The 26,148-nt window shown below is 52.1% G+C and overlaps 6 protein-coding genes across 6 annotated transcripts; 3 read left to right on the top strand and 3 right to left on the bottom strand.

The window, feature by feature from the left end:
* Positions 1-113: 113 nt before the first annotated feature.
* On the bottom strand, positions 114-2,730 carry BO95DRAFT_239919 (putative chromatin remodeling complex subunit (Rsc9)). Its single transcript, XM_025581348.1, has 3 exons — positions 2,511-2,730; positions 2,117-2,446; positions 114-2,053 (listed from the first exon to the last, which is right to left on the bottom strand). The coding sequence occupies exons 1-3, from the start codon at positions 2,542-2,544 to the stop codon at positions 198-200; spliced, it is 2,220 nt and encodes a 739-aa protein (XP_025438781.1). The 5' UTR covers positions 2,545-2,730; the 3' UTR covers positions 114-197.
* Positions 2,731-3,795: 1,065 nt separating this feature from the next.
* Positions 3,796-4,787, top strand: BO95DRAFT_371194 (uncharacterized protein; the record flags this gene model as incomplete). The annotated part of the gene is made up of 3 exons (XM_025582945.1): positions 3,796-4,020; positions 4,079-4,219; positions 4,281-4,787. The coding sequence occupies 3 exons, from the start codon at positions 3,796-3,798 to the stop codon at positions 4,785-4,787; spliced, it is 873 nt and encodes a 290-aa protein (XP_025438780.1).
* A 1,089-nt stretch (positions 4,788-5,876) lies between these two features.
* Positions 5,877-8,936, bottom strand: BO95DRAFT_446172 (putative C6 finger domain protein). The gene is made up of 6 exons (XM_025587312.1): positions 8,469-8,936; positions 8,280-8,392; positions 7,977-8,221; positions 7,734-7,926; positions 7,066-7,655; positions 5,877-7,003 (listed from the first exon to the last, which is right to left on the bottom strand). The coding sequence occupies exons 1-6, from the start codon at positions 8,877-8,879 to the stop codon at positions 6,108-6,110; spliced, it is 2,448 nt and encodes an 815-aa protein (XP_025438779.1). The 5' UTR covers positions 8,880-8,936; the 3' UTR covers positions 5,877-6,107.
* A 5,839-nt stretch (positions 8,937-14,775) lies between these two features.
* On the top strand, positions 14,776-16,884 carry BO95DRAFT_239790 (uncharacterized protein). Its single transcript, XM_025581346.1, has 3 exons — positions 14,776-15,084; positions 15,157-15,330; positions 15,387-16,884. Exons 1-3 carry the CDS (start codon positions 15,009-15,011, stop codon positions 16,724-16,726), a joined length of 1,590 nt encoding a protein of 529 aa, XP_025438778.1. The 5' UTR covers positions 14,776-15,008; the 3' UTR covers positions 16,727-16,884.
* A 2,669-nt stretch (positions 16,885-19,553) lies between these two features.
* Positions 19,554-22,289, bottom strand: BO95DRAFT_435060 (uncharacterized protein; the record flags this gene model as incomplete). Its single annotated transcript, XM_025585163.1, has 1 exon — positions 19,554-22,289. One exon carries the CDS (start codon positions 22,287-22,289, stop codon positions 19,554-19,556), a length of 2,736 nt encoding a protein of 911 aa, XP_025438777.1.
* A 1,582-nt stretch (positions 22,290-23,871) lies between these two features.
* Positions 23,872-25,855, top strand: BO95DRAFT_475993 (cation:proton antiporter; the record flags this gene model as incomplete). The annotated part of the gene is made up of 3 exons (XM_025589898.1): positions 23,872-24,384; positions 24,406-24,966; positions 25,018-25,855. The coding sequence occupies 3 exons, from the start codon at positions 23,872-23,874 to the stop codon at positions 25,726-25,728; spliced, it is 1,785 nt and encodes a 594-aa protein (XP_025438776.1). The 3' UTR covers positions 25,729-25,855.
* Positions 25,856-26,148: the final 293 nt, after the last annotated feature.

Raw genomic sequence — 26,148 nt, 5'->3', positions numbered from 1 at the left:
ATAGATGTGATAATATAGCACCTTGTCATATAGTAGCAGAAGAGAAGAGAAAGATATCAATCCTCGAATCGTCGCGGGCGGAGCCGAAACATGTAGGTTACTTCATCATCGTGACACAAGGGGGCAAGAAGGGGAAAAAGGGTTGTGTTCATTTTCTCTTCTTGTTTGTTCTGTTTGGTTTTCTTCTTTTTTCCTCTTCAATAGTAATCTTCCTTCTCGATCAACATGATCAATTCCGTGAGCTCCTTGCGCAGCGACCGGTTTCGATCCCATACCTCCACGATCTTCGGGCGGTGACTCAAGAAGACAGCTTTCTTCCAGGGAAGTCCATTGTATTTCTGGACGACGCCGCTGGGAAGGTTGCGGGCAATGTTGCGAAGGACCAAGGCGGCTTTGTACGCAACCCCAACGGGCTCGCCGCGCTCACTGACTGGGGTGTTGAGGTAGAACCATTTGCGCACAATGCGCTCTTGGAGCACCACCCTCTTGGAAACGGGAGCCTCTGCGTCTGCGGGACGTTCTTCGGGGAGGTGGGAGGCGACGTGGCCAGCGACCGCGGCGGTGTTCGCGCTGGCGCTAGAGCCGCGGAATCTCGTGCAGTTTTCCCAAAAGCAAGTGTGGATAGCCGATTGGGCATTGTCCAGGTTGTAGTGGCCCGGTGTCTCGGTGCGCTTGAGGTTCATATGATCGGCAAATACGTGGTTGCGGAGGTCCGTCGGGGTAGAGAACGCACGCTGGCAGGTTTTGGTGGGTTTGGAGTCGTCGGCCCACTTGCAGTAGATGTAAGGGAAGCCCTGGAAGGTGTACGCTGTCTCCAGTGGGCGGATGCCCTTGATGATGAATCGAGTGGAGGAGCCGGGGCCATTAATGACTTGTGCTTGAGCGTTCGTGAAAGTCGTGCTCACATTCTTGATGAACTCGGCCGCAGGGAGGACACCACCTCCCGGTACGCGAGGATCAGCGAACCGGCTCTGGTAAGCCTGCCAGAGGGCGATCTGTGTGATCTCGCATTCCGGGTCCTCAACGAAGCAGCACCTTAGCCAGCGTGAGCTACGCTCAGGCTCTGATAATTCCATCAGATCCTTCAGAAGCTCAGACGGCACACGAGGAATCTCAGATGGCGGTGGTGCAACCTTCTCATCTTGTAGAACGGTTTCCATCTTGGTGGCTCGGGCTTCGTACGTCAGTAGTGCGATCATGCGCGGAACGAAGATGCTGGGGAAATCGAAAACATCGAGCATGGTCTCGATATTCTCGCTTGAAAGAGTGTATTGATACCAGAAGTCCAAGGCACCGCTCAAAATATCTTTATCCAAATCGAGAAGCGTGTGGAAGTATAGTTGCTGCAGGGATTGTTTGGGCATGCGCTCCATGGCCCGGTTGCCTTCTGGTTCATCGATCTCAGTTGAAAAGTGCGTCAATGCCCACAGAGCCCGCACTACATGAGCACGATCAGGAGACTCTAGGCATCTGAGCAAAGAGATCCAAAGTGGATCTTCCGGGTCAGTCCGCATGAACTTTGTCACCTCCTCTGCGATATCCAAGGCATCATTTCTGATTTCGTTCAGGCGTGGTTGGTCTGGGAGGTTGATCAGAATCACCAGGAAATCTCTAAGAAGGCCTTTGGCATAACGCGAGACATAGAATGCATTTTCCTTGAGTAGTACCATGTTCCGGAGTACCAGAGTTGCCTCTTTGACGTTTCGTAGACGATGATTGAACTCATATGTCTCCAGAGTGTCCTTCGGTAATGTAACGGGGATATGTTTGATTCTCTCGAGTATATCGCGTGTGCCATATAGTGAATTGAGCACATTGACGCGGGCCATAGGCTCACGGAAGTCGTACTGGAGCTCCCACTTGACCCCTGCGACAAGAAGCGATACATCTAGAGCCTTCTCCATCAAGGTTTCCGCTAACAATGGGAAGCCCTCGAATTTGAACTTGTCCCAGCGCTGATTGGATATTTGAACAAGGTGAAATAGCGCAAAGTCAACTTCGTCCGGAACGCCTGATTGCAGTCCATAATGCGCACGCTTGTAAATGTGATCAGCTGAGCAGACGAGTTAGTTGACGTAAATGAGTTGAGGAACAGCTGCCAGCGATGAACACTTACACTTCGGGACCTCTAGATATCTGAGGGGGAAGTAAGGATCGTAAAAGTCGGGTTGTTTGACTGTTTTGCCATGCATACTGAGAAACAGACCTGGTCTGTTACCCGGGGTTGCAACTTCGCGTGTGTTCATAGGCACCTTTTGATCCCTTCCTTCCCAGTTCTCGTTCGAGGGCGGGGCGTTGTTCACAGTCGGTGCGGGTGAGTTGGAATGACTCAAGGTCAGAGGAACGGGCTGTGGTGACTGATTTGCGTGGATTACATGTGAGCGTCTAGCGGGGGTAGTGTCGGGGATGAAGGGCTGATTTGCTTTGGGAGCCTGCCGCAAACCCTCTGTGCTTTGTTAGTCCGAGCTTCTCGACCGTAAATGGAAGGACTTCGTCAAGAAAGCACTTGCCTCGAAGGGATGTGCGGGGAGTTTGAGTGGACATCTTGAGCTTGCTTTACAGCACGCCTGGGCCCTTGGACCTGTGTTTCCGGGGAGTTCGCAATCCGTTTGTTTGTTTCTTAACCTTCGCGTGTTGTCTTTGACTGATTCCAATTGAGGATCAAGGTTGGCGCGATTGAGCCGGGATACTGCCAAGATCCCCGCAAGAGCTCAAGCGCCAGAACCTCCAGGTCAAAAGGCGAGGTGTGGGTGAGTGTGAAAGCACACCGTCCGTGCCTTTAGAGCCCTTCTGCGGCCTTCTGTGCCTTTCCTGGTCGCCCTGTAATAATTCCCTATCGTATGAATGGTCTTCAAAATATCGCGTGGCGGGATCGGGCGCGCTCCAGTTTTGTTTCAAAGTTGGCTTGCTGGAATTGATGAACGGTTCGGCCGATGATCTGGAAGCTTGGACGCGATATGAAGCTAACGGAGACAGTCTGCTTGAAGCCGAAGAGGATGCGATGGCGGCACAACAACACAAGACGTTCGCGATAGACGTTCTGGTGAAATATCTGGGAGATATTGCTGCGCAATAAATGGGATTATATTGGCGAATAGTGTGCCTTAAGACGGAGAATCAATTCCTATGCTGGAGCCCAAGGGGGGCTATGTGAATGTAGAGACAAGCTGAACCTGCGATCGAAGCGTCCTGCCATCCACAGGCAAAAGTCCGCGCTGCTCCTACTGGCCTCAGGCGCGTGCGCGGATCATTCATCGGGCCGACTTGCCGCTCTCCCATGGTGTTTGACCTGTTTGTGATTCTGCTGAGTCAGCCTTTCTGTCTTAGATGTCAGGCATGACATTTGCTGGCTTCAGAACTGTCTCGAGAGAGATTCGTCCTCAGCATATAGAATTAGAAGAAAGCTGTCCATCATGAGGATCTCTCCATTCAAGATGCACGCTGCCTTCTTTCGTATTGACCTCTGTTCTTTCTCAAAGTCAAGGTCTATAACATGAAGCTGCTCAAGATTTAAGCAGAACCTGTGACCATGTTCTGACTTTATCACTCAACATCTGTCAGATGCAATTCGAACTGAATTAGGATAGCCTAACCAGTACTTTGCCAGACCGGGGATGGGCGTCTTTTCGGATGGCGGCTTCTCACAACCTACATAGTATTTGAGTCTCCCTGATCACCTGTTCATATTCTTTGTCGCCCCCTCGAAGCATTGACTACAGATTCATCAACTCTACTTCCCAACATCTTAAGCCCAAATCAAAACTCATCATTTGAACTCTTCATGCCGTAAAGATTATGCATAATTATAGTTCACAGCCACTTCCAGATACCCCTCTTGCCCGTCTATCCTTAGCCAAGTTCTCCCATGTCACCACATCGTTGAGCCACAGAGGCCCATTGAACTGGGGTCATATCATAGGGAACAATGATCTCACAGCCACTTTCGAGAAGCCCCGGGCCACGAACAGTTTGTCTGGGAATAGTATCGTGCTAAGGATCTTTCGTTTCCACGATACCATGGTGAGACTCCGCCAGCGCTACCCTTTTACAAGCTTCATGCTAAGTGATGTATGACTAGGAAGAGCTCGATCTCTCCTTCTTTGCTATGGCCGCCACAAAGACCCCATCTCAGCCTGCCCAGGGTCAAGCATCGAAGCCATCATTCGCCGTCGTCGTGAAGCTACCCTGTCTGGCAGTGAAATATCCTCGCGGAAACATGGTAGGAGTCGATTCTTCAGCTCCGCACATACAACCAACGATCAAGCCTGACCTGCGCACAGATCCGCCGCTTTCAGATCAAATTCTCAGCCGAAAAGGACTACTATGCAGCTCTAGCCATCCTCAGCGAGATAAATTGCCCATTTTCAGAAGCTAGTCCTGCCCCCATACACAAACAGACCTCCTCGCAGTGGAACACAGGATCCTTCAGACCTAGCTCCATGTCAAGTGAGCCGACAGTACCAAATACTATAATACCTCCCAACAACGGTGTTGGTTTCCCTGTGTATGCACCAGGCACATATGCTCGTCTACCAATGCCAAGCGTCACGGCAGGTATTGCTCCCCACAGATCATGTCAATTAGATAGTTTGTGGTTAATGAGAGGCTCCAGGCACATCGATAACGTCCGCATCTTCGTCCAGCCTAGGCACCAGCCATCAGTACCAAGCGACAAGTACACCCAGCAGTCTCGCCAAGTACATGTATACAGACAGCAACCGTACGCAGTCCCTCAATGGCCAATGCCCACCCTCTGCCCTACAGGTCCACGGCACCTCGGAGGCTGACCCGTCCAGACCTTCCACTGCCACTTTGCCCCTGGAGACAGCGAACCTGGACCCGCCTCCCGTGAGGGTTCTTCCATTTTCCAGACCGCTCATGAAGAGGACTCACACAATCGCCACGACCGGCATCCCCGCTGGAAATGTGGCAGCATTTGGAAGCACAGGTGAATATCTCCGACGCGCGCGGTCTGAAACTCAACTCCCATGGAAATCATCTCTAACTTCAGTATACAGTGTCTAGAGCCTACCCAGAACTAGCCCCTGCAAACAAGACACAACCTACTCCATCACCGCACCCCCTAACTCAGGCTGAAACTCCCCGAATCACCGTCCTGAAGTACTCGAACCCAGCCGCGCAAGTCCCAGCCCCAGCAGCTAACCCAGGCGGGTCCCAGCCAGTCCCTAGAGTCCCCTTACCCCCTTTGCCCTCCTATTCAAGCCTCATCACCACCGCAAGCAACGAGCAGCAGCCAGCCACCTCCTGTGACCAGCACCAGAAGCACTATCCTCTTGAATCAGTCATAAACAACATCCCCACCATCACAACAGCGGGAGCACCGCAGCAAGAGCCACTCCAGGAACAACAACAGCAGCAGACACAGCAGCAGCAGACCATACCACTCCCGACCCCGGAAGATCTCGCATCGTATAGTTCAGCATTCACGACGGAGCGCATGCAACTCGTTGAGTCCTGGATCTGTCGCCACGTAGAAGACGATGCCTTCCTCAAGCTTTGTGAGGATGTGGAGGGTGTATGGCAGCGAATGAAGTTGGGGACGGGCAAAGGAGGTACGTGATTTGGGCTGGTGGAATTTCCCTCTCGATACCTTGCTATTCTTCTTGTTTCTTGTTCATCTTTCGCGCGACTGTTTCAAGGTTTCGTCGACCCTTTCGTGTTCCTTCTATTTCACAGAGATGTTGTTGACGTGAAGCATGAAATGCCGCGATGTTGCTATATTATCTCACGGGCCGTCGGGTTGTGGAGGGAATATCTTGTTTGATCTCACAATATTACTACCGACTAGGGCAAGAAGTAATGGAAAGAAGCGTAGGAATGCAGGCAAAGCATGCTTTGTAATGAATAGAATTCCACCTAAAGATACACGATCGCGGCAAATAGCACCATGTTGACTGCCTCGCGAAATTGCTAGATTAAAAGCCAATGGTTCTGAAATCAACAGCAATGCTTTCAGTTTTGAAGAAGTAAAAGTGGATGGGAGAAGAGAAGACGTTTCCAGCTCAAGATACAATGACACAAGTAGATAAAAGTTCCGAGATATAGCAATACCCGGTAAGTAACAGTTCTAGAGAATTGAGGGTGCTTTACCGGGATCGATGATAGATCAAGCCAGCAAAGACGTTCAGGTAGCCTTCTCTCGTGAGGAGGGTGAAGTCCACAACCATACGACCTTGGGGTTGCGCGCCAGAAGCCAGATTGGGTGAGGTGGCGGTCAAGTGATTTTCAGTCGGGGGAATAACAGGGGGCGGGGAGGAAGCGTTCGCAGCCGCAGCCACTTGGCCCTCAGCGCCCACGGCAAGGTCAGCCAGGTGCTGGAGAGAACGCTGCTCATTCGGACCCAGGACTGGAGGAGCTGCAGGGCCGCTCTTGACGCCGCCGCCAATGGTTGAGTCTTGAAACTGGCTCTCCTGTGCTTTGGTGCGTCGCCATTCAATGAAGGTGCGGATTTTGGTGTCCCAGGCTGGGGTGTAGAAGATGTCGCCAAATTCGCCTGATTCCGCGGCCCGCTTAGCGCGGTGATCAAGAATTTCCTCGACCTTCTTGATTGAGTCCCAGCACTCGTTGGCATATTCCGGGAGGACCGTGGCCTCGAGCAGGGTCATACTTGCCAGAGCCAGACTGTGGATATCGAATGGAGACGTGAGACGGTATTGTGAGCTGGCTCTGTGCAATTCATTGACAACCTCTTCGGCGGCGTAGATGATCTCGTAGGGCGTGTAGATAAAGATATGGCGCTTGATCAACAATCGCAAGGTCCAGTACAGCTGATTTTGCAAGCTGTCGAGGAAGCTGGAGGGTGCTCCGTCCTCTACGTTCTCGGAAGGTCGCCGATAATCTCCAACCTCTGCGGCCTCCCCAAGTAGCTCTAGGCGCGCAGCCATGCTATTAGCAACTAACCGGCCAGGGCCGGTGTTCGACTGGCAAAGATTCTGCTCTTCTGTCACCAGGTTTGCCAATTCGACGAGGAAGGTAGAATACGCTAAGCAGGCTTGTGGTTAGTCCACGTTATCAAATGATGGAATGTTGCAGTGTGGTACATACAGCAAACTCTGGCAGTAACTGAGCCAAGAATTCGTTCGTCGCCACGGTTACGAACGTCAAGCGTGTTCAAAACACTTGGGTCAGCCACACTAATAGCATACCACCGCGCCATTATCGCCAAGGACACCCAGCTGCGTCGGGCAAGAGATGATTCAGAGTCAACGTCAGGATCTGTAACCCGCTGAGACTTCCACAGATGAAGACCTTTAACCAAATCCGAACCGAGCTTGGTTGCTGACTGGATGAGAGTATGTTTGGGCACACCGTCTTTCATAACCATGTTGTCCGGTCCACGGGCATCGCAGTCGAGGATCATGAGTAGTATGCTCTGGAGCCAGATGAGGTTGACTGTGGTTGACCGCGTGATGGCTGGCTGGCGCGTGTAGTATAGAAGCAGATCCTGTGCGTTTTCGTAGGAGGTGACTCTCTCAAAAGAGCCGCTAAGGCGCTCCAAGTTGGCGCGCGTCACAGTGTAAAGGCTGTACAGAAAGATTTCTTGCAGCTCACGGCCACAACGGTGAAGAATCTCAAGAAAGCGCTCTTTTGAGTTTGGCAGGATTGGGAATACGGGGTGTATCCTTTGATAATAGCTACTGGAGTTTAGCACGTGGCCGTGTAGACCGGGTGCATACAGCACTCTCGGAGAAGCTGTGGGCAAGGGCACTTACGCGTTCAGAGCACCTTCATCCACATCCACGGGAGTCATATCTTCGTCCATTGCTTGCTTCGGGACATCAGGGATGTCGAGGCTGTGGGGTAAGTCATTTTCGTTGCCAGTTGCCCAAAACAGATTCCCGGGTTTAGGTGCTGTGTTGTTGACCACGGAAGGATGGCATGGGTCGGTCGAACTTTCTCCTGCGTCTAGGTATAATTAGATAGATGACATGATGATTATGTTGAGGTAAACCAACCAAAAGCTGTCTGGGGGCGTGTATTGAACGATGGTTGCGTGAACGAGGCACTCGGAAGCCCGTCAAACATGGAATACGTCCTTTTGCGACCGATGGGACCGTTGTCAATTGGAGGCGAAAAATCCTGGTATGCCCGAGGGGAGGAGACTTCGTTCATCGGCTGATACGGCATGTCGGGATGCACCATAGCAGGTTGCATTTGACTCTCCAATGTGTGTAAGCGCTCCGCCAATTCTTTGATGTAGCTATCACTCCGCATCAGCGAGACCCTTTTTAAAACCCGACGCGCGCAACCATTCTTACCCTTTGCTTGGACCTCGTTTCATTGGGACTCGGCTGAACTGGCAAACAACTCCAAGGCGACGACAGTTGGAGCATGTTTCGACGCCAGACTCGGAGCTCGCATCGCAGCGGACCTAATTGAGAGGTACTGTCAGTTCGGCGGCACCGCGTCGCGCGTGGCGAGCAGGGGAAGTCGGGAATTCGCGTTACCTTCTTGCGCCGACATTCATCGCATGCGCGAGAGATCTTCGATCTCTTCCTCCTCGCGCTCTGGTCTCCGTAGCTTAGATCGTGGTTCGGATCGACACCAACTTGTTGGCTTGGCGTAAATTGGAGCATGTGCTGTTGTTGATGCTGATCTGGGGATGCAGGCCGACCCATGTCAGGACCACCGGGATTGGAGGAACCAAGGACCATTGATTGACCGTGGTGAACTCCATTATTTGAACCGTCAGCAAGACCAGGGCCAGAGGTTTCGCGGGATAGCTCGGCGGACAAAAGTTCGTCGGCAGTCAACTGTCGGTTGGTGTAGTATTGCATGGCGCCCTGGCTCATCTGCGCCGCGTTGGGGGATGGATAGGAGTGGGCCGGAGGCATATCAGGATGCTCGCGGGAGTTCATCTTGGCTATGAGGATGATAACTATGGGGAAATGATATGGTGGATGGTGGAGCGATGCTCCGGTTTGATGGAGGAGAGAGAGTGTTGAAGGACGGAAGACGCGAGAACAGCAGGCAAGGTTTTACAGGCTAAACTTGCCTGGGCGGGGAGATTTTTGAAGGGGTTAGCGCCGAATGCCGTCGGCGACGAGCAGGACACGACGAACATTATTTCGCGACCAAATTACAAGATGGGTACATTATCATCGAGTCTGATGCAGACTCGGGGAGGTGGAATTTGAGGATATAGTTTCATACTGGGATGATCGCGCCGACGCGGAGGGCCGGCTTTTTGTTTCTGCGTCCGTCCAGCGAGCGAACGGATTAATACTATTTCCCACCGGCCCAGAACTCTTCGACCATCAGATATTCTTGCTTGGGAAGAATCCTTCGATTGGGTCTGAATGGGTCTGAATGGATGGCTTCAGGGCTTCTCGGATGTCGGTGGGCTAGTTCGATCTTTGCCTTGACTATTAGCGATACGAAGTCATACAAAGCCATTTGAAGCTTTTCTGCCTGAAGATCTGAACCTCGCTAATGTTCGAACTCGTGATTCAAAAGCCTTCATTTCTACCACTCCTTTACCCTTGAGGCTGGCTGAATGGATATTCTCTATAACATGCAAGCACTGGTTGATTGACTTACACGTAGTTCAATGAGGACACCTCGTCTCGCCTTCGAGGACGAAAATGAGATATAGACTTTGTATGACTTCATCTCACGTGTACATATGCGCTACAACCATATTAACCATCCCCCTTTACTTTGCAGTTCTCTTCACAAGATGCTCTAGTCAAGCTTAAACATGTGCTTAAGGTAATAAGAATCGCCTCATTGATGATCGAATGGCCTGCATGCGTCATCTGTGGTCTGGAATCCTATTGACAATTTACTTGTTTTGTGTGAAGATGGACCTTCAACCACTAATAAAATAATCCTCCGTTTATCTTGCAACGGAGTAGTTCATTACCTGATCACTGAGCTTCTAATACTAAGACTTTATTCCAGGGTGATAGACATATCTGTGAGCAAGTGGAACAATCAATGGCTAGAAGCAAGAGCATTTTCGAACACAAGATCCAGAAATTGAGGATAGCGGGACTGGTGCCTGAGGCTGTCTAGAGGATGTCCTGATCCCCGTGGGTAAAAAGCGTTCTCGAAGAAGACCGCCATTAGCCTTCAGCCATCATCAGCCATCTCTCTGCCCGGCAATCACCACGATCATCACCACCACCGCTATCACAGAGTCAAGACTCGGGCCACAAAACACTGTCGCTTCAAATCTCCTTCTGGCCTCCATTCTTCCTCCACATCGCGGGCACGGTCCGTTGGCTGGGGCAGACCGGTGCACAATGGTAGGCTGAAACATGGCCCACCCTGCGTACATGGGCACTGCCATTGGCGGATCACCAGCAGTCTCGTCTATCTAAACTCAAGCCAAGCATTCGATATCACTGGTTCTCATCGCCGACATGCGATCTCCCGACACACCACTTTTCGCTGGAATTTTTGGGATTAGCTGGGCTGGAGTCTTTTCAGATGAGACTTTGTGGCGGACCGCATTGATTTAAGACCTGAAAGTACTTCTATGCAAGACTTGGGAAGACAAAAGCCGATGCACGCACTCATGTAGGTACACGTTTTGAACAGCGTTAGCGATCCACTTTCGCGAAGCCACTTGAATGAAGGGGAATGGAGAATACTGACCTAGTCGACAGGGTACCTAGGCAACCTAGACTAGATAGGCATCGTTTGGTAACTAGGTATGATAAACGGGCTTTGGACTAGTTCAACAAGTGGAGTCGCCGACTCACAGCATCCACGATTCTATACGACGAATTGAATACGACCAGGATGGCAAGCCAAGCCAATGCCATATGTCTCAACGGAGTTTGAGGCAAAAGATAGACAGGGCTCGATGACTTGAAAGAGTCAATTCCGGGGAGTCTCCTAAATGAGTGCTGACCATTGCTTCGCTAGTGACTTCTCGTGTTGATGATGGTGTTTCGGCTATTTTTATTGTTGGCTGGGAGGCGCCGAGTTGAAGATGGACCGGGGTTAGTTACTAGTACTTGTAGTAGCCGATTCCACCCCTCTGGCCCTGCCGCAGCGTCGGATTGTGTGTCAGGGCGGCCTGCACATATATGAAGCTATACATGCCTTCGAAGCATCTGCTGGCGTGAACCACGATCTTTGCCCATCTATTCTTCATCTGTCCAGCTGTCTGTTCGGCTGATACGAAAGAGCGCCTGGGGCCATACGAAGCAGTAATTTAGCCACATTGCCAGGGCCCGTCTTCACAAAGGGCCCCGAAGGGACCCGACTGATCCTTGAAATGGTCAGTTTCATTGGTGGAGGGACAATCCACCAGCATCGTGTAGATCAGGCCCCGCCGCATGACCGACCGACAAGGACAAAGCTGCAGTTGCCCCAAAGCAGAAACTGTGACGCCATCCCGCAGTCCCCAACAACTCGTGATGTTCAACGATGGGATTTCAAAGTCTCGACGACTTGTTAAACAGATCTGAAGACATAACAGACATCTGGCTGATCGTGATGTGAGGCAATATCGATTGAGTGATCTCAAGAAGAGCCTCCTCTAGATCTTTGCCAGGCAAACCTGAAGATAAACAAGTATCTCGACCCTGGATTGCGATGCGCGGTGCAATGGTGATCCTCAATACCAGGAACCTGGCCTGGGCTGGTCATTATTTCGCGGCCGGCGGTCCGCGTTGCCTACAGACGGTTCGCCCTGGTACAATACCAATACATCCATAGATCCTTTACGCCGACTTTACGCAGGGCTCGAGCCTACTTTACCTAACTGAATCTGACAACGATCACGGAGCCAGGAGGATTCTCGATCGAGACAATTTCAAGAACGTAGCACTGCAGGGGCCGGAACCACCGACAATTCAACCTGGCTCCATTATTACTGAGCACCGGAGCCATTGAATAAGAGTGTCAGCCTCCAGACTGCACGTTAGCTAGTCTAGTGCACGCACAAAGGTACGGCATACACTGTATTTGTGCCCTCCGTTGTCAGGGCTGATTGATGCATGCAAGACTCGACTTTAATTATCTACGTAACTAGTCTATCGAAATCAACCGTGGGTAAAGTGGCATTCAGCCAGTGTCTTATCCATCCGCACGTTCCTATTTTCCGCCAACAACTTTTATTGAATGGCTGGCCGGCGGAACAAATTTTTCTTTCCCCCTCGGACTGCATGGAAGGTTTCAATCCTCTTTTCTAGAACTTTTGACTGGAGTGAGCGTGGCAAATATTCTCTTTCACTGATCTGGCCGACTACCACTGGATGCTGTACTTTTTCTCTTTCCCAAGGCAACAGGCGTGAGCGCACGGAAATCATTGGATCGGAATCGCGATTCAGGATCCCACCAGTACATACATACATACATACATACATACATACATACAGTATTGACTTACACTGCAGTAGTCTGTTTGCTGGCGCCAGCCGATTTGGTTCACCCACTGAAACAACTGTCAGGGCCTCGTTCGTCGCAGCAACAGGCTCCTTGGTCAACCACCACTACTTATACAACACATATGACTTTATCTGTCTGCCTCTGACGCGCCGTATGTCTGTGACTTGATGGGTAAAAGGCCGGTCCGCCCGTCTGGGTAAAAGAATCCCACCCAACGGGCCACCGCCAGGTAAACCATTGTGGTTGTGGTCGTGGTCAACCGGGCCGGTTGCTTTGCTCTGCCCCAGGAATTCCGTAACGGGATCCATCGGTCACCCGACAGAGTTTGGTTCGCCCTTATGAACAAGCCTCCGTAAAACCAATTGAGGTCTCCATCTTTCTGGCTCCCAGTGCCTACCCCCCTCTCTTAACCCTCTTTAACCCGCATGTTCGAGCCCTAACCTAAGACCTAAGGCCCGAAGAGGGTATTCTCCGTGCCTTATCATTATCTCCTGCACGCAAGCTAACGATTTCCAGTGGGGCTAGCTTGAGGGTGGGCGTGAAGCGCGGGTTTAAACAACGGTCTAGTCATTGGAGTTGAGAATATTTGCAATTATGGAGGAGAGAGAGAGAGAGAGAGAGATCCGGATGGGAGAAAGGAAACAGGCAGCACGAAGGAGAGCTTCCAATGCAACAACAGGATTGAAAGTATCGGGAGATCTCTCCTTGCATTAGGGTCTATGTACTGTGCATTGTTCAAGTTTGAGATTGCAATTGCAGCCGAAATGCTTAGGTTTTTGTCATTTTCTTTTTTGTTGTGAAGACCGTAGCTGTTAAGTCACAGCTCCGACACCTCTTGCCCTTCTGGTGGTAGCTGCAGTGCACCAGGGCGAGAGCATTGGTAGGGTGTGAACTTGCATTGCATGCCTCGGAGAGACCTCTCTGTTCGAGACAGGCATGTCGGTTGCGGAGGAGGGGGGAAGAGAAAAGGGCTAGCTAGGATGGGACGAGACCGCTTTGACGTACGACGCAAGTACCACTGCCATGGTGAATGTGTGCTCTGCCATCATTGCGAATGTTGATCGAGCTGATGATGATTCGAGATGACAAGGCAAGACAGGACAGGACAGGACAAGACAGGACAACCAAACCGAACATTTACCAGTTCTATACTGTCTGGTATGTCTCATTCAGCCACAAGGCTGACATCCAGGATCGCGTACCTTAAGTTACTAAGAACAGATTCGTTTCGTGTGTGACTTTGTGTGCACAGTGCCTACATTTCTTTCACACGAGGCTCGTCAAACGGTCAAACACACACACACACACAGAGAGAGAGAGAGAGACGCGCGCGGAGTGAAACCCATGGAACTGGGAAACGGACGGTGGAGCGACAGAGAATCAAGATTTTTCATAGCTGGTGAGTTTGCCGAGGAGAAATACTAAGTGATTTAGTCGATGGTTTGGCGCAAGACAGATCAACAATATCATTATTAGTACGGAGTACTTCAGCAGCAAGATCATTATCGTCCCTGCCATCATCTGCACCATCAACATCATTTTCAGCTCGTCAGAATTGACCAGAAATGATCTTGACTGGGGCAACATGTAGGAAAGTCAAAGTACTGTACAGGAAGTAACTAGTACCTAACTTAACTAACTTCCAGTGAACTTCATACAACTCCGAACCGGGTAAGATTGTTACCAAAAATACATTCATTACTCTAGTTTCTTCTTCTTGAGGAGAGCAAAGAGACCAAAGATGTCACTCCCTTGCGGCCGCCGAATTGTTCCACTTTCACACTCGCCGCTCTGTGGATTGAAGGCTTCCCCCCCCCCAGAGGTCTGTCTGACTACTTCTTCCCGCTTTCCCCTCTCCCGTTTCCCCCCCTTCTCTTTCTCTTCTTCTTCCTCTTTTCACAGGGTTACGTTCGCAACTCTGCCTTCAGATCGATCGCTTTTTCCCTTTATCTTGGCCGCCACAGCCGGTATTTGGTGTCCTGTCTCACGGCCGGCGCCAAACGGTGCGTAGGCTTTGGCCCCCCCCTCCCTCTTCCCTCAATCCTCTTCTCTCTCTCCCTTATTGAGATTTTCCCGCTTCTTTTCTTTCCCACCCGTTGTGGTTATATGTTTGTGCCTCGTTCAAGACGATATCTGTTCTCGCTACGGAATCAACTCCTTTACTGCCTACTCTAGCACCTGAGTGTTGCGCTGTGCAGAAGAAAAGAAAGACGAAACTCACTACCGCTATCCCGTCGCACATTGCGCCCATTGGCAATTGAAAGCACCGGTAGTCGGTATCGACGTTGAAACCTCAGTTGCGATTCAACCCCTTTGACAGGTGAAAAACGGCGTTTCTGTGACTCGGTCTGGTGCAATTTGGGATATTCCCCGGAGATACCCCTGCTTTGTTGGAGTTTTCCTTGGTTTCTGTTGGTCCGATCTTCACGACGGACCACATACCTATACCTCGAATTCTCGCCTTGACGGCCCTTTTCCTTCTCCCCCGACAGGTCTTCCTGTTCGGCTTATATCATATATCATAAACTCAAAAAAGGAAGAGAGGCACGAGACTTCTCTTTCCCCGCTCTCAATTACACACTCGATTCTATACTACCTCTTGTCGCGAATCATCGCATGTTCCTCACCCAGTAACCGCGGCGATGCTTATCGATGGCGAGAAGTGGGCTTGTGAAGCTTGCGTCCGGGGTCACCGGGTCAGCAGCTGTCACCACAGTGGTAGGTGGTCCATGCGGACGTCCTCCGCTTCGAGTCGTGCGATCGCGTTGTTCGCTAACCTGGCTGCTGCAGACCGCCCCTTGACCCACATCAACAAAAAAGGCCGCCCAGTCTCCCAATGCGCTCACTGTCGCGGCCTACGCAAGTCACGGACAACCCACACCAAGTGCGAGTGTGGTGATAAGAAAAAGCATAGCCACAAAAATGACACAGATCCCCATGCTGCTGACAAGCGGGATCTCAAGCGTGAGCATGATGGTGTTGGTAGATCGGTTCATTGTTTTCTGATATGGATTTTACAGAGGACTCCCGTCCGAGATGTGGCTGCACTTATGGACAGCGCTGTACTTGCGCGCTGAAAAAGGAACCCCACCTGGATACCGTCCCGGAAACCGGCCTTCCGCCGCCGCCAGCCACGGCTTTGTTGGATCAGCCCAAGAAGCCTCAGCTGACGTCGACCAAATCGGAGAGCACTCTCACCGTTTTCCGCGATGGTCACCACAAACCGGCTCACAAGCATAATGACATGGCTCACAAGTGTGGTCTGCCCTACACGATACCTCGTTCCCACACCATTCATTCGACGACCGACGTGGCTCGCCGCTCGGTTGACCACCTTCCTCTGGCCCAGCAGACCTTGCTTAACGAATGTCTGGCGAACCAGCAGCCCCCCGAGCAGTTGACCAGCCACCGACTCCATCGCCGGGTCAAGTCCGAACATGGGTCTCCGGAGAGTGCCCCCGTCGTGCCGCCGAACGCTGTTCCGACGACTGTTCCCCCACTCGACCTCTCGTCGTTTTTCCCATCACCCCAGACTATGGAGAAGCCCAGCGACATTAGTGTCCCCGGACCGGTCTCCACCATGCCCATGGCGAAGACTCCCCTGGACCAGCTAGTGACCAGCGGCTTGCCTGTCTCGTCATATTCTACTTTCCCAACAACAGCCACGTCTCCTGTCAATTGCATGGCCTTCCAAGATCCTTATAAGGAGGCCTACTTTACCTCGCCGGACAGCGACATGCCCATTGGATTCAGCGCTCCCCCTGTGGACTGGTCGAGCTTTCCCCTGTATTCGGACGTCCCGGCCGCGGCCAGCACGCAAACTCCCTCCTACGCAAGCTTCGACTATAATGCGATGGCTCCTGGCTTTCCGGCCCCTTCTTCATCTGGAGACATCTCTGAAGTGGACGATTTTGCCCCTCTCTCTGGTCTTGGCCGTACGGGCAGTGATCTCCACGACTTAACCAGTGTGAGCGAAGGCTCGGACATTGACCATTATCGGATTAGCTCGGCGTCGTCATTCATCGGTCTGCCCCAGGCTCAGCTGCTGTCATCCAATAATCTCGAGTCGATCGACATCGACGACTTCCTCAAGTCGGCCAACGAATCCACCGCTGCGCTTGAGCATCAGCTCCAGGCGAACATGGGGATGGAGTCCAAGCCTCTCCCCTCGCAAGATGCCTTTGTTGCCATGTCGACTCCTGAAGCGTACAAACCCATGACCACCCCGACGGCCAGCATGCCCATGACAACGTCTGCAGCGGATTCGATGTGGCCTGTGGGGCTGTACGATTCCAGCGCGACCTCGATGGACGAGAACAACACGGAGGCCAACTTCTTCGTGCAACCCTGGGTGCAGTAGGGGTTCAATTACCGATAGTCCTTGTGGTCTGCTAGCAGCACCTTACCACCACCTCCACACCGTCTGAGTGACGACCACCAACGTCTTCATGACCTTGATGAGAGATGATGATAAATGCCTGATTCTTATTGTTCGATTAGCCCGGTCCGCGAGTGACACTAAACTATAGCATCAATTGATCTAAAGATTTACTTTTTTTGGATTATGCGTCCGTTTGTTCTCTTGAGTCTATAGACTCTGTCAGCGGCGACAGTTTCCCAGTCTGTCTGTGGCCATCCATTCACATCACATAACGTACATACTAGTCATATAGATATCACACGTGACCAATAGACCTGTTTACTGGCACTGGCCATCCATCAAGGAAACACGTTCCGGGTATGAAATCACACTGAGTAGTTACTGTACCTCGTCCCGATGCAAACCGTGTATAAGCTTGACTCCACCGGGTTGGATTCAGCAGAACGTAGAACGTAGCGGTGAGCCTCACAGGTACCCCCCGGGAACTCAGAGCAGCGGTGTAATAGCAGGTAGATACGTATGCATTATGCAGCCTGCAGTACAGGAGGTAAGCGTATGCCATCCATCCGTCCAGCTCCATCCTTTCAGGGCATCAAAGATGACTGTCAGTGACCTGTTAAGAACTCAACCAACCAATGACCGACCTTGCCGGATAGCCGGGTGTCTTTCTCGAGACATTGCGTTTCTTTGCAGTGTTTGCTCTTGTTACACCGTCGCGGTCGATTTGTGCGACGTCGCGCCGGCGGCCGTCTGGGATGTGTCATCGCTCGGCTGTTGCGGAGGGTCGGTGTATTCCGCGGACTGTGTGGCTGGACTGAGGGAGAAATCGTATACATATACTAGCCTGGAGGTATATACCTGTTTCCTTCTGGGGAGGGAAGGGGATATTGGGGGTGTGTAATCCTTTTCGGGGCTTCAAATCACCGATTTCGATGCCCACCCTGGTATCACCCTGTAGCTTGGGAGGGCCGACCCAGACAAGTTGTAACCGTGCGGGTTCTTGATCGGGAATCGGTGCAGGGTTGGTTATGCATATGCACTTTACAGTAAGCGCAGAGGAATGGTAAGTTCAGTCAACTTCTGCTTTCAACCCTATAGCTAGCTACAGCTTCAGGATTATTCGATGGAGATTGATGCCTTAGTGTGTAGTGCGGATGGACTCTACAAGTATGTATATTCGTGTGCACTATTTACATACCCGTACTTGTGAGATAGCCTCAACTTGTGAGTTAACCAGAACCAGCAAACCCCATCCATTTCCACCCCGTACTGTCACCATACATGGCCCCAAACCCAGCAACTTGAATCAAATCACTGACTGACTCATACACACGCACAACCCCAGCGATATTGCCAATCCAACCACCGGTAGGGATTCTCAAACTCGTCAGTGGATTTTGCTTCATCGTAGTCTAAGTTACCGGACTTACTCCGCACTCCCTGAAATGAACCAGAAAGCCAAGGCCCGACAAGCCTTGCACCACGAAAGCTTGTTGGCGGTCCCTTGCATTTAGAGGGGAAGGAAGAGGGGGGGGTTGTGGTTGGGGTTGGACTGTTGGAACCTCCTAAGAAACAACAGGGGAGCAGCAGCCGGGAGAGAGGTCGAGGAGGAGGAGGAGGAGGAGGAGGAGGAGGGCTTATGCATGGATGTACTCCGTACTGTGCTGTATGCAGGCCGGGTGGAGTCGATGATGAGATGGATGGGTGCGTCTGTGGATGGATTGGAGGCGGTAAATGCCTCACTCACCATACGGTTTAGTCCGGGAATCGATCTGTCTTTTGGAGGGAGGGGAGCGGTCTGTGCTGTGGGTGGGTTTGTGTTTTACTGGTCTGAATATACCGATGGGTACGGTACACATTGGGATGGGCAGTACTGCAAGCATACGAGAGGATGTAGTTGTAGATTGGTTCTTTGTGCATGGTACTCCGCACTGTGCTATATATTTTGGATAGGTGGTTTGGGTGGACAATTTTGTGGTATATAACTTATAAGTTGGGCAGTTGAGTGGCTACACAATTGAATTGTACATTTCATGTTCTATATTTTCTGATCTATATAATCAACCTTTCAGTAGTACATTATTGAAAAACACAGTACTGTTCATTGCTCTCCAAGTGGATGAACCGTGTCACGATTGACAGCTTCATAAACGACAGCTCCAGTACCATACAAGCTAATCGGAACAGGACCCGTACAATAAAATCTTGTACTGCACCTACCAAAATAAGAACGTGGCCAGATGTGTATTACGTATAGTATGGGTTGCAAGGCTGCAATGTCCGATTACTAACTGACAGACAGGCTCACAGTTCTCAAGATAAGTTCTATCTCTGTACCGATGACCTGTGTGGTCACCCCCGAAGGCGAGGCGAACAGAACATAAACTCTCCGGGGGCCTTGAGAGTCTGTGTGCTTGTTATCTCAAGCAAGCCCGCACGGTTGTTTCATCCCACTGCACACTGCCGAGGAAGGCAAGTCGTGCATACGTCGTTAGTTACTACTTTATACGCCGGAGGAATCTGTCCCAGAGTCGTCGTTCCTACTCCCTTGCGTCAGAAGATTCCTGGTTGCTGAGCTCTGTGGGCCTAAGTCTTGTTTACATGGAGTATTTACAAGATTCTGGCGCTTTCGAGATAACATTAAAAGTTCAATTCAACCAATTAGGGGCTTATTAATTCCATTACATATTATGAGCTAATTAGACATAGAATGTTAGTACAGCGCCGAAGCTGCCAAGAAAGTTCAAGAGAGCTTACAAGTATCAACTAGGATCCCCACATTCTTCCCGAAGGCTCGGCCATTGCCTCAGTGTCCTTGCCCTTGCCCTTGCCCTTGGGCCTGAGAGTGTCCTTGAGTCTGGCTCTGGCCTAGACCTTGACCCTGGGCGGAACCCTGACTGGGCTTCTGTCCTTGTCCTTGGGTTTGACTCTTTCCTTGGGCCTGCCCTTGGCTCTGGGTCTGCCCTTGGCCCTGAGCGTAACCTTGAGTCGGGTTCTGTCCTTGTTGAGCGGACCCGTGAGTCTGTCCCTGTCCTTGGGTCTGTGCCTTTCCTTGGCCTTGGCTCTGAGCAGAACCTTGACTGGGCTTCTGCCCCTGTCCCTGGGTCTGTGGCTGTCCCTGGGCCTGACTCTTTCCTTGGGGTTGGCTCTGTCCTTGGCTTTGGCTTTGGGCGGAGGCTTGACCTGGCTTTTGTCCCTGTCCCTGGGCCTGTGCTTGACCTTGGCCCTGAGCATATCCTTGAGTCGGGTTCTGTCCTTGGCCCTCGGACTGAGCGGATCCGTGAGTCTGTCCCTGTGCCTGGGTCTGTCCCTTTCCTTGAGTTTGGCTCTGTCCTTGACCTTGGCCCGCGGCGGAACCTTGGCTTGGCTTTTGTGCCTGGGTCTGGCTCTTTCCTTGGGTCTGCCCTTGTCCTTGGGGTTGTGCCTGCCCAGGCTGAGATTTCCCAGATCCAGCAGCAGACGAACCGCCTTGAGGAGTTTGGCCGGAGCTCGTGGTGTGACCGGATGGTGATGCGGCGCCCTTAGATTGACCTGCGGAAGATTTTCCAGTACCGCCGGTAGTCTGGCCCTGGCTGTCTGGGCCTGCCATAGGCCCGTTGTAGACAGGATCGCCCCCTGGGCCGACGCCGCTGGAATAGCCTTGAGAGGCGGAGCTCTGGCCTTGAGGAGAAGAGCTTCCGTATCCAGCTGACTGACCCTGAGGGGTGGAGCTCCCGTATCCAGATGACTGACCCTGAGGGATCGAGCTGGTGGATCCCGAAGACTGGCCTTGGGGAGCGGAGCTACCGTATCCAGAGGACTGTCCCTGAGGGATCGAGCTGGCGGATCCCGAAGACTGGCCTTGGGGAGCGGAGCTACCGTAAGCCGATGATTGACCCTGAGGAGTAGAGGCTCCAGAGCTAGAGCCGGAAGACTGGCTTTTCGGAGTAGAGCTGCCGTAACCGAAGGGCTGGCTTTGAGCAGTGGTTCCAAGGTATCCAGCAGCTGCAGATTGACCCTTTGGCACAGTGCCAACATAGCTTGAAGCTACGGAACCTTTGGGGTTGGATTCACTGGCACTAGCCGGAGCAGCGGCCTGGGTCTGAGAGGGAAAACCTCCCGTGTAGCTCGAAGGAGTCGACTCATCATCGTCACCAGATGCTGTTCCGACAGGGTTGTAGCCCGGGGGAAGCAATTCTCCAGCAGCATCCAGACCATACTGGTCGGCGAGTTGGGAACCGATCAACTCAGGATCCACAGATTGACCTTGAGGAACGGATGCGCTTCCGGTGTTAGGGGACTGAACCTTGGGCCGTGTTCCGCTAGGCGTGCCGTTGCTTGTAGTCGAACCAGGGCGAGTGGATTGGTCCTGGGGACGCGCGCCATTGGATGCACCAGTGTTCGCAGAGCCCTTAAATGCTCCGGTGCTCGCAGACTGGCTTTGAGGCCGTCCTTCACTAGGTTTTCCTGCCGTCGCGCTTGATCCGTCCGAGCCAGGTTGTCCCCGAGGATACGCGCTGTTGGTTCCAGTGTTTGTGGATGGAACCACTGGAGCCGAATTGTCTTGGGGACGTGCACCGCTAGATGCTCCCTTGTTCGAAGTGGAACTCTGAGGACGCCCTGCGGCAGAGGCGCCGGTATTGGAAGTTGAGCCCTCTTGCGCTGTTTGTCCCTGGGGCCGGACGCCACTAGATGCTCCAGTGTTAGAGGTTGGACCCTGCGATGACGTTTGTCCCTGAGGACGCGCTCCAGTAGATACACCGCTGTTCGCAATCGAACCTTGAGGGGCCACTTGAACACCCGGGAAATTCCCAGTGGCTGGCACAGATCCGCTGCTGGGACTTTGCGGGACAGGTTGCCCGTATTGAGCCGATTGGTCATTGGCCGTGGATTGTCCGAAGGGGTTCAATTGTCCGAAGGGAAACGCCTGGTCGGAGGATGTAGAAGCACCATATCCTGAGGATTGACCGTAAGGCGTAGGCTGAGTCGCCGAATTCGCACCGCTGTATGCGGCAGTGCTCGTAGCCGAGGCTGGGTGAGTCGGCTGGCTTTGAGACGGGGCGCTCGGGAGGCCCGTGTTCTGACCTCCAGGGGCCGTTTGTCCGTAGGGGCTAGGCTGACTTTGACTAGATAGACTGCTGTAACCGCCAGAGCTTTGACCTCCAACACTAGGATGGTCTCCGGCAGCCGTGGTAGTCGGAGAACTCGCCGGTTTCGTGGTCGTAGGGCTTGCAGAGGTGCTGGAAGCGCCCGCGGCGGTTGCTGCGGTAGTGGTGGGTGGAAAACCGTTGACAGCAGCTCCGTTGATCATCGCTGGAGCATGATAGTTGGCGGGACCGAGTTCCTTTGCCGCAGAGCTAGGCGCGGAAATAGGCACTCTCAATAAAGAGCTGCTGGGTGGTACAGGCACAGAGGTCGACGAGACTGCGGCAGAGCTGGACCACTGGACAGCATGACTTGAGGACGGTGTCGGAGAGGCTCGGTTCTCAAATGCATCATGAAGGGGCAGGGCCATGATGGAGCCGCAAAACCCCAGGATGAGATTCGCTGTCTGGACCTTCATGGCGAAGACTTGTTCCGAATACCAAGCGCTGTACCGAGAAGATCAACTCCTGTCTGAACGAGAACTACCCCAGTCCCCACACAAATGAAAGACAAGGGTCGGAAGTATAGCTGAAGGGGGGCACGTCGTTCTGACAGAGCACGAGGGATCGAGCTCGAGCAAATCCAAGGGGAGACTGGATCTTAAATAAACCAAACAAGACAGTAGCTTGGTACTTCGGTTCTGTTTATGGCCTCTTGTCCGATGTTGTCCAACTCATAAACCCCTTGAATGCGGGTCCCTTGGTAGCCAAACATTTGAGCTTCGACGCCATATGGTAGCCCCACTATGAAAGGGCACCGATCAATAGAAGGCTATCAGTGCAGTGAATAGTGGTAGTTGCTCAGGTTAGGCTAGCACGTCATAGAATCAGCCTTTCCTGATAAAATGCTCAACGATCGAATGAGGCAAGCGGAACACATACCTCTTGGCCTAGGGCAACCACGGCCAGAGGAGGACAGACACCCAGGGTAAACAATCAGCTTGATCGCACATAAGCTGCCCTGCGTTGGTCGGCCTCGAGCCGTCAAGTATTTCCCAAACCTATTGCCAATCTGGGCCTAGTATAGGCCAATGGATTCCTGGTGCAGATCATGTTCTTTTTGATTCCTTAGGCCCGTATTGTGGCCATTGGAATGTAGTATTTCACACATATTTTGTATGTTTATGGCATCCCTTGATTCCTGGAGTACGTAGACTTTCAGGAACACAGAGCTTGGCTTCTTTGTTCTATTCAGAATTGTGTTTCACAGTTCAGTCTATAGGCCAATTGATAGACCAACCTTCATTGACTTGGTACCTTGAAGTAGTCAATGATCATCCGATCACGGATCGGGCTCATGTGGTACAGTACACCTAACCACTGCCATTGACAGGCACGACAAGAGCGACGAATAAAAGAGGCTAAACGCAAGCACTGACACTTGGAGTATTGCTTTGTCTTTGTTGGGTCAAGCCAGCAATGTGCAGCAGTTGGACGGCGCCCAGTGCCGCTCAAGATGTGTTGGGCTGGCGGGATTCAAGGGTAATTGTCTCGGTGTTGAAGATGAGCATCAGCGACCTGCTGAGTCGAGGAGTTAGTCACTTGAAGTGACCGCGCGGTGTTCTCTCCCAATCATAAGCATGGACCACGACACAGTGAGAGTACTAGGTAGCCATCTGGGGGTAGGAGTATTGAACTGCACCTGGAATAAATTAGAGAAAGCGGTAAGCGGAAGGTGGATTCAAGGCGGAAGGCGGAAATCGGAACCTTGAAGTGTGGGGTGGGATGGCCAAGCCCCGGATCTTGGCAGAAATCACCCACCACCTTTCGTCGATCTACTGCCATCATAGTTATCACCACTCGTGCAAATACCTCAGAACAAGAGCTCTTAAGCTACTCAAACTGTACCAAAGGACAGTAAAAGTTCATCGATGGAGTCCTCTAACCTCAAAAGCTCAACTTCCAATCACCGCAAACAATCATTTGCCTGACATATAGGCCTCCCAGCCATCTTTCTTATTATTATAAAGATCGACCATCCAGTATCGTGCCATTATCATCATGAGCTCCCCTGAAACCGCATTTGCCTACGAGGAGCCCTTCATCCACACCATTCTCAATCAATCCGGCTTCCTGCTAGTCCTCAATCTGGTCAACGTCTGCCTGGACAAACTGCTCTACTGCGGGCTTATCGGCCAGCTCTTCATCGGCATTCTCTGGGGTACTCCCGGGGCGAAATGGCTCAGCGACGACGCGGAGACCGTGACTCAGCAGCTCGGGTACCTGGGCTTAATTCTGTTGGTCTATGAAGGCGGTCTCTCGACTTCACTCTCTTCGCTGCGAGCGAACCTCTTTCTTTCGGTCGCCGTGGCATTGACCGGGATCGCTACCCCCATGGCTCTCTCCTTCATCCTCATGGAACTGGTCTCAGCGACTCCCTTGCAAGCCTTTGCTGCTGGAGCGGCCCTCAGTGCAACCAGTCTGGGGACCACGTTTACCATTCTTTCCACCACGGACCTTGTCAAGACACGGCTGGGTGTTGTAACTACGAGTGCGGCGATGCTCGACGATGTTGTAGGGCTGGTGATGGTCTAGATCATCACGAACCTTGGTGGCGGTGGCGGCGATTCATTCAGTGCGGTGACTGTCATTCGACCGATCTTCGAGTCGCTCGCCTTTGGTGTGGGCGTCGTGCTTGTCTGCCAGTTCGGTGTGACGCCTACCCTGCGGGTCCTCTTCATGCACCGCGACAAATTTCCCAATGCTGCGAAGACAGTCCAGTTTGCTTTCCTGGCTTATACGTGTCTCTTGGTGGGGCTGGTCGCTGGTGCTACCTACGCAGGGACATCCAGCTTGTTTGCTGCATATCTTGCGGGTGTCTCAGCGACGTGGATCAGTGACTTTTTCGAGCAAAGCTCAGCAGCCGAACATCACAGTTGTTTGGGATCTACTACTGGATACGAATTGAGGACTCAGAATGCCTCCCAGGAGCGTGCGTCCAGCCAGGAAAGTGTGACTTCCGAGCGGGATGGCCAAGGGAAACCCTCACAATCCGGTGACATGAGCTCGTCTTGTGCAGAATATCCCACTGGCTCGCTGGTTTACGAGAGATACTATGCGGAACCAGCCAAGAGAATCTTAAAACCGCTCTTCTTTGTAAGTCATGTTCACTCCCTATCTCACGATGACTCGACTGATGTAGGCCAGGCCTCGATCGGATTTGCTGTCCCAATCACGGAAATGTTCAGGGAGGATATTGTCTGGAGAGGGGTCATCTACGCCATTCTCATGTTCTTCGGGAAAGTCGTGACAGGTACTTGGCTGGTCAGATTTACCTTCGGGCCGGTGTCGAGCTTGGTTCGGACATTGACAGCATTCTTCTCCTACGTCAGACTGGCCTGTGCCCGTTCACCGCAGGCTAAATCAGCAAAGGTGAAGGACAAGACGACAAATAAAGAGAAAGCACGCTCGAGGGACTCGAACACGGTAGCCGCAGATCAATCTACAGATAAGGTCGCTGGTAGCGGTACATCGGCGTCGAACGGCAACAACTCTTCCCAGCGAGCTTCCGCCAGCTCAACTGCGAGAGATCATCCATGGCCTGAACGTGCTAGCTCGTCTAGCTCTCTTCCCCCCAAACCCAAATCTCTGTATCCATCGTCAATATTGGGTCTGGCAATGGTAGCGCGAGGGGAGATAGGCTATCTCATTGCGTCCCTCGCAGAATCGAAGGGGATCTTTGGTCAAGGCCCAACTGGCGGGTCTTCAGACACTTATCTGGTCGTCGTTTGGGCGATCTCGATCTGCACCCTTCTTGGTCCCATTTGTGTAGGTACGCTTGTCCGAAGGGTACAGACCCTGCAGCAACAGCGGACCAACTCGGGTGGCCCAGATCCGCTGGGCGTGTGGGGCATTTGATCATAGTGGTTGTCTATGGGCGCTGGCGACCACCTAGTTAGGACTTGGTGAGAAGTCCAGCTATGTGTTTCCGAGTTGCTGTATATAGAAGCAAGCAAGACATACATAAATTGTACAATGACACTGGAACATGAACATAGACCCCGAGTACAAAAATAGTAATGCAGATGAATAAGTTGCCGGAGTTAAGGTAAGATCTGGCTGCGAGTTCTCTTCGGCACACGTTGGAAAATCAGCTCCACGAGTTGCAATGATTGACTTACGTCCTTCAGCTTGCGTAAGCCTTCGTTCAAAGCAAGTATACCTGGCCAATACAGGTTATTATCGGGACAACTGGATGTTTGAGCGGGTCTAAGGAGGTGACTCGGGGATAAAGATCCTCTGTTCTTGATCTACATGCATATCCGATAAGCACATGCG

This window comes from Aspergillus brunneoviolaceus (genome assembly GCF_003184695.1).
Source record: "Aspergillus brunneoviolaceus CBS 621.78 unplaced genomic scaffold BO95scaffold_67, whole genome shotgun sequence".
Lineage (NCBI taxonomy): Eukaryota > Fungi > Ascomycota > Eurotiomycetes > Eurotiales > Aspergillaceae > Aspergillus > Aspergillus brunneoviolaceus.
This window is presented reverse-complemented; position numbering and strand designations above follow the sequence as displayed.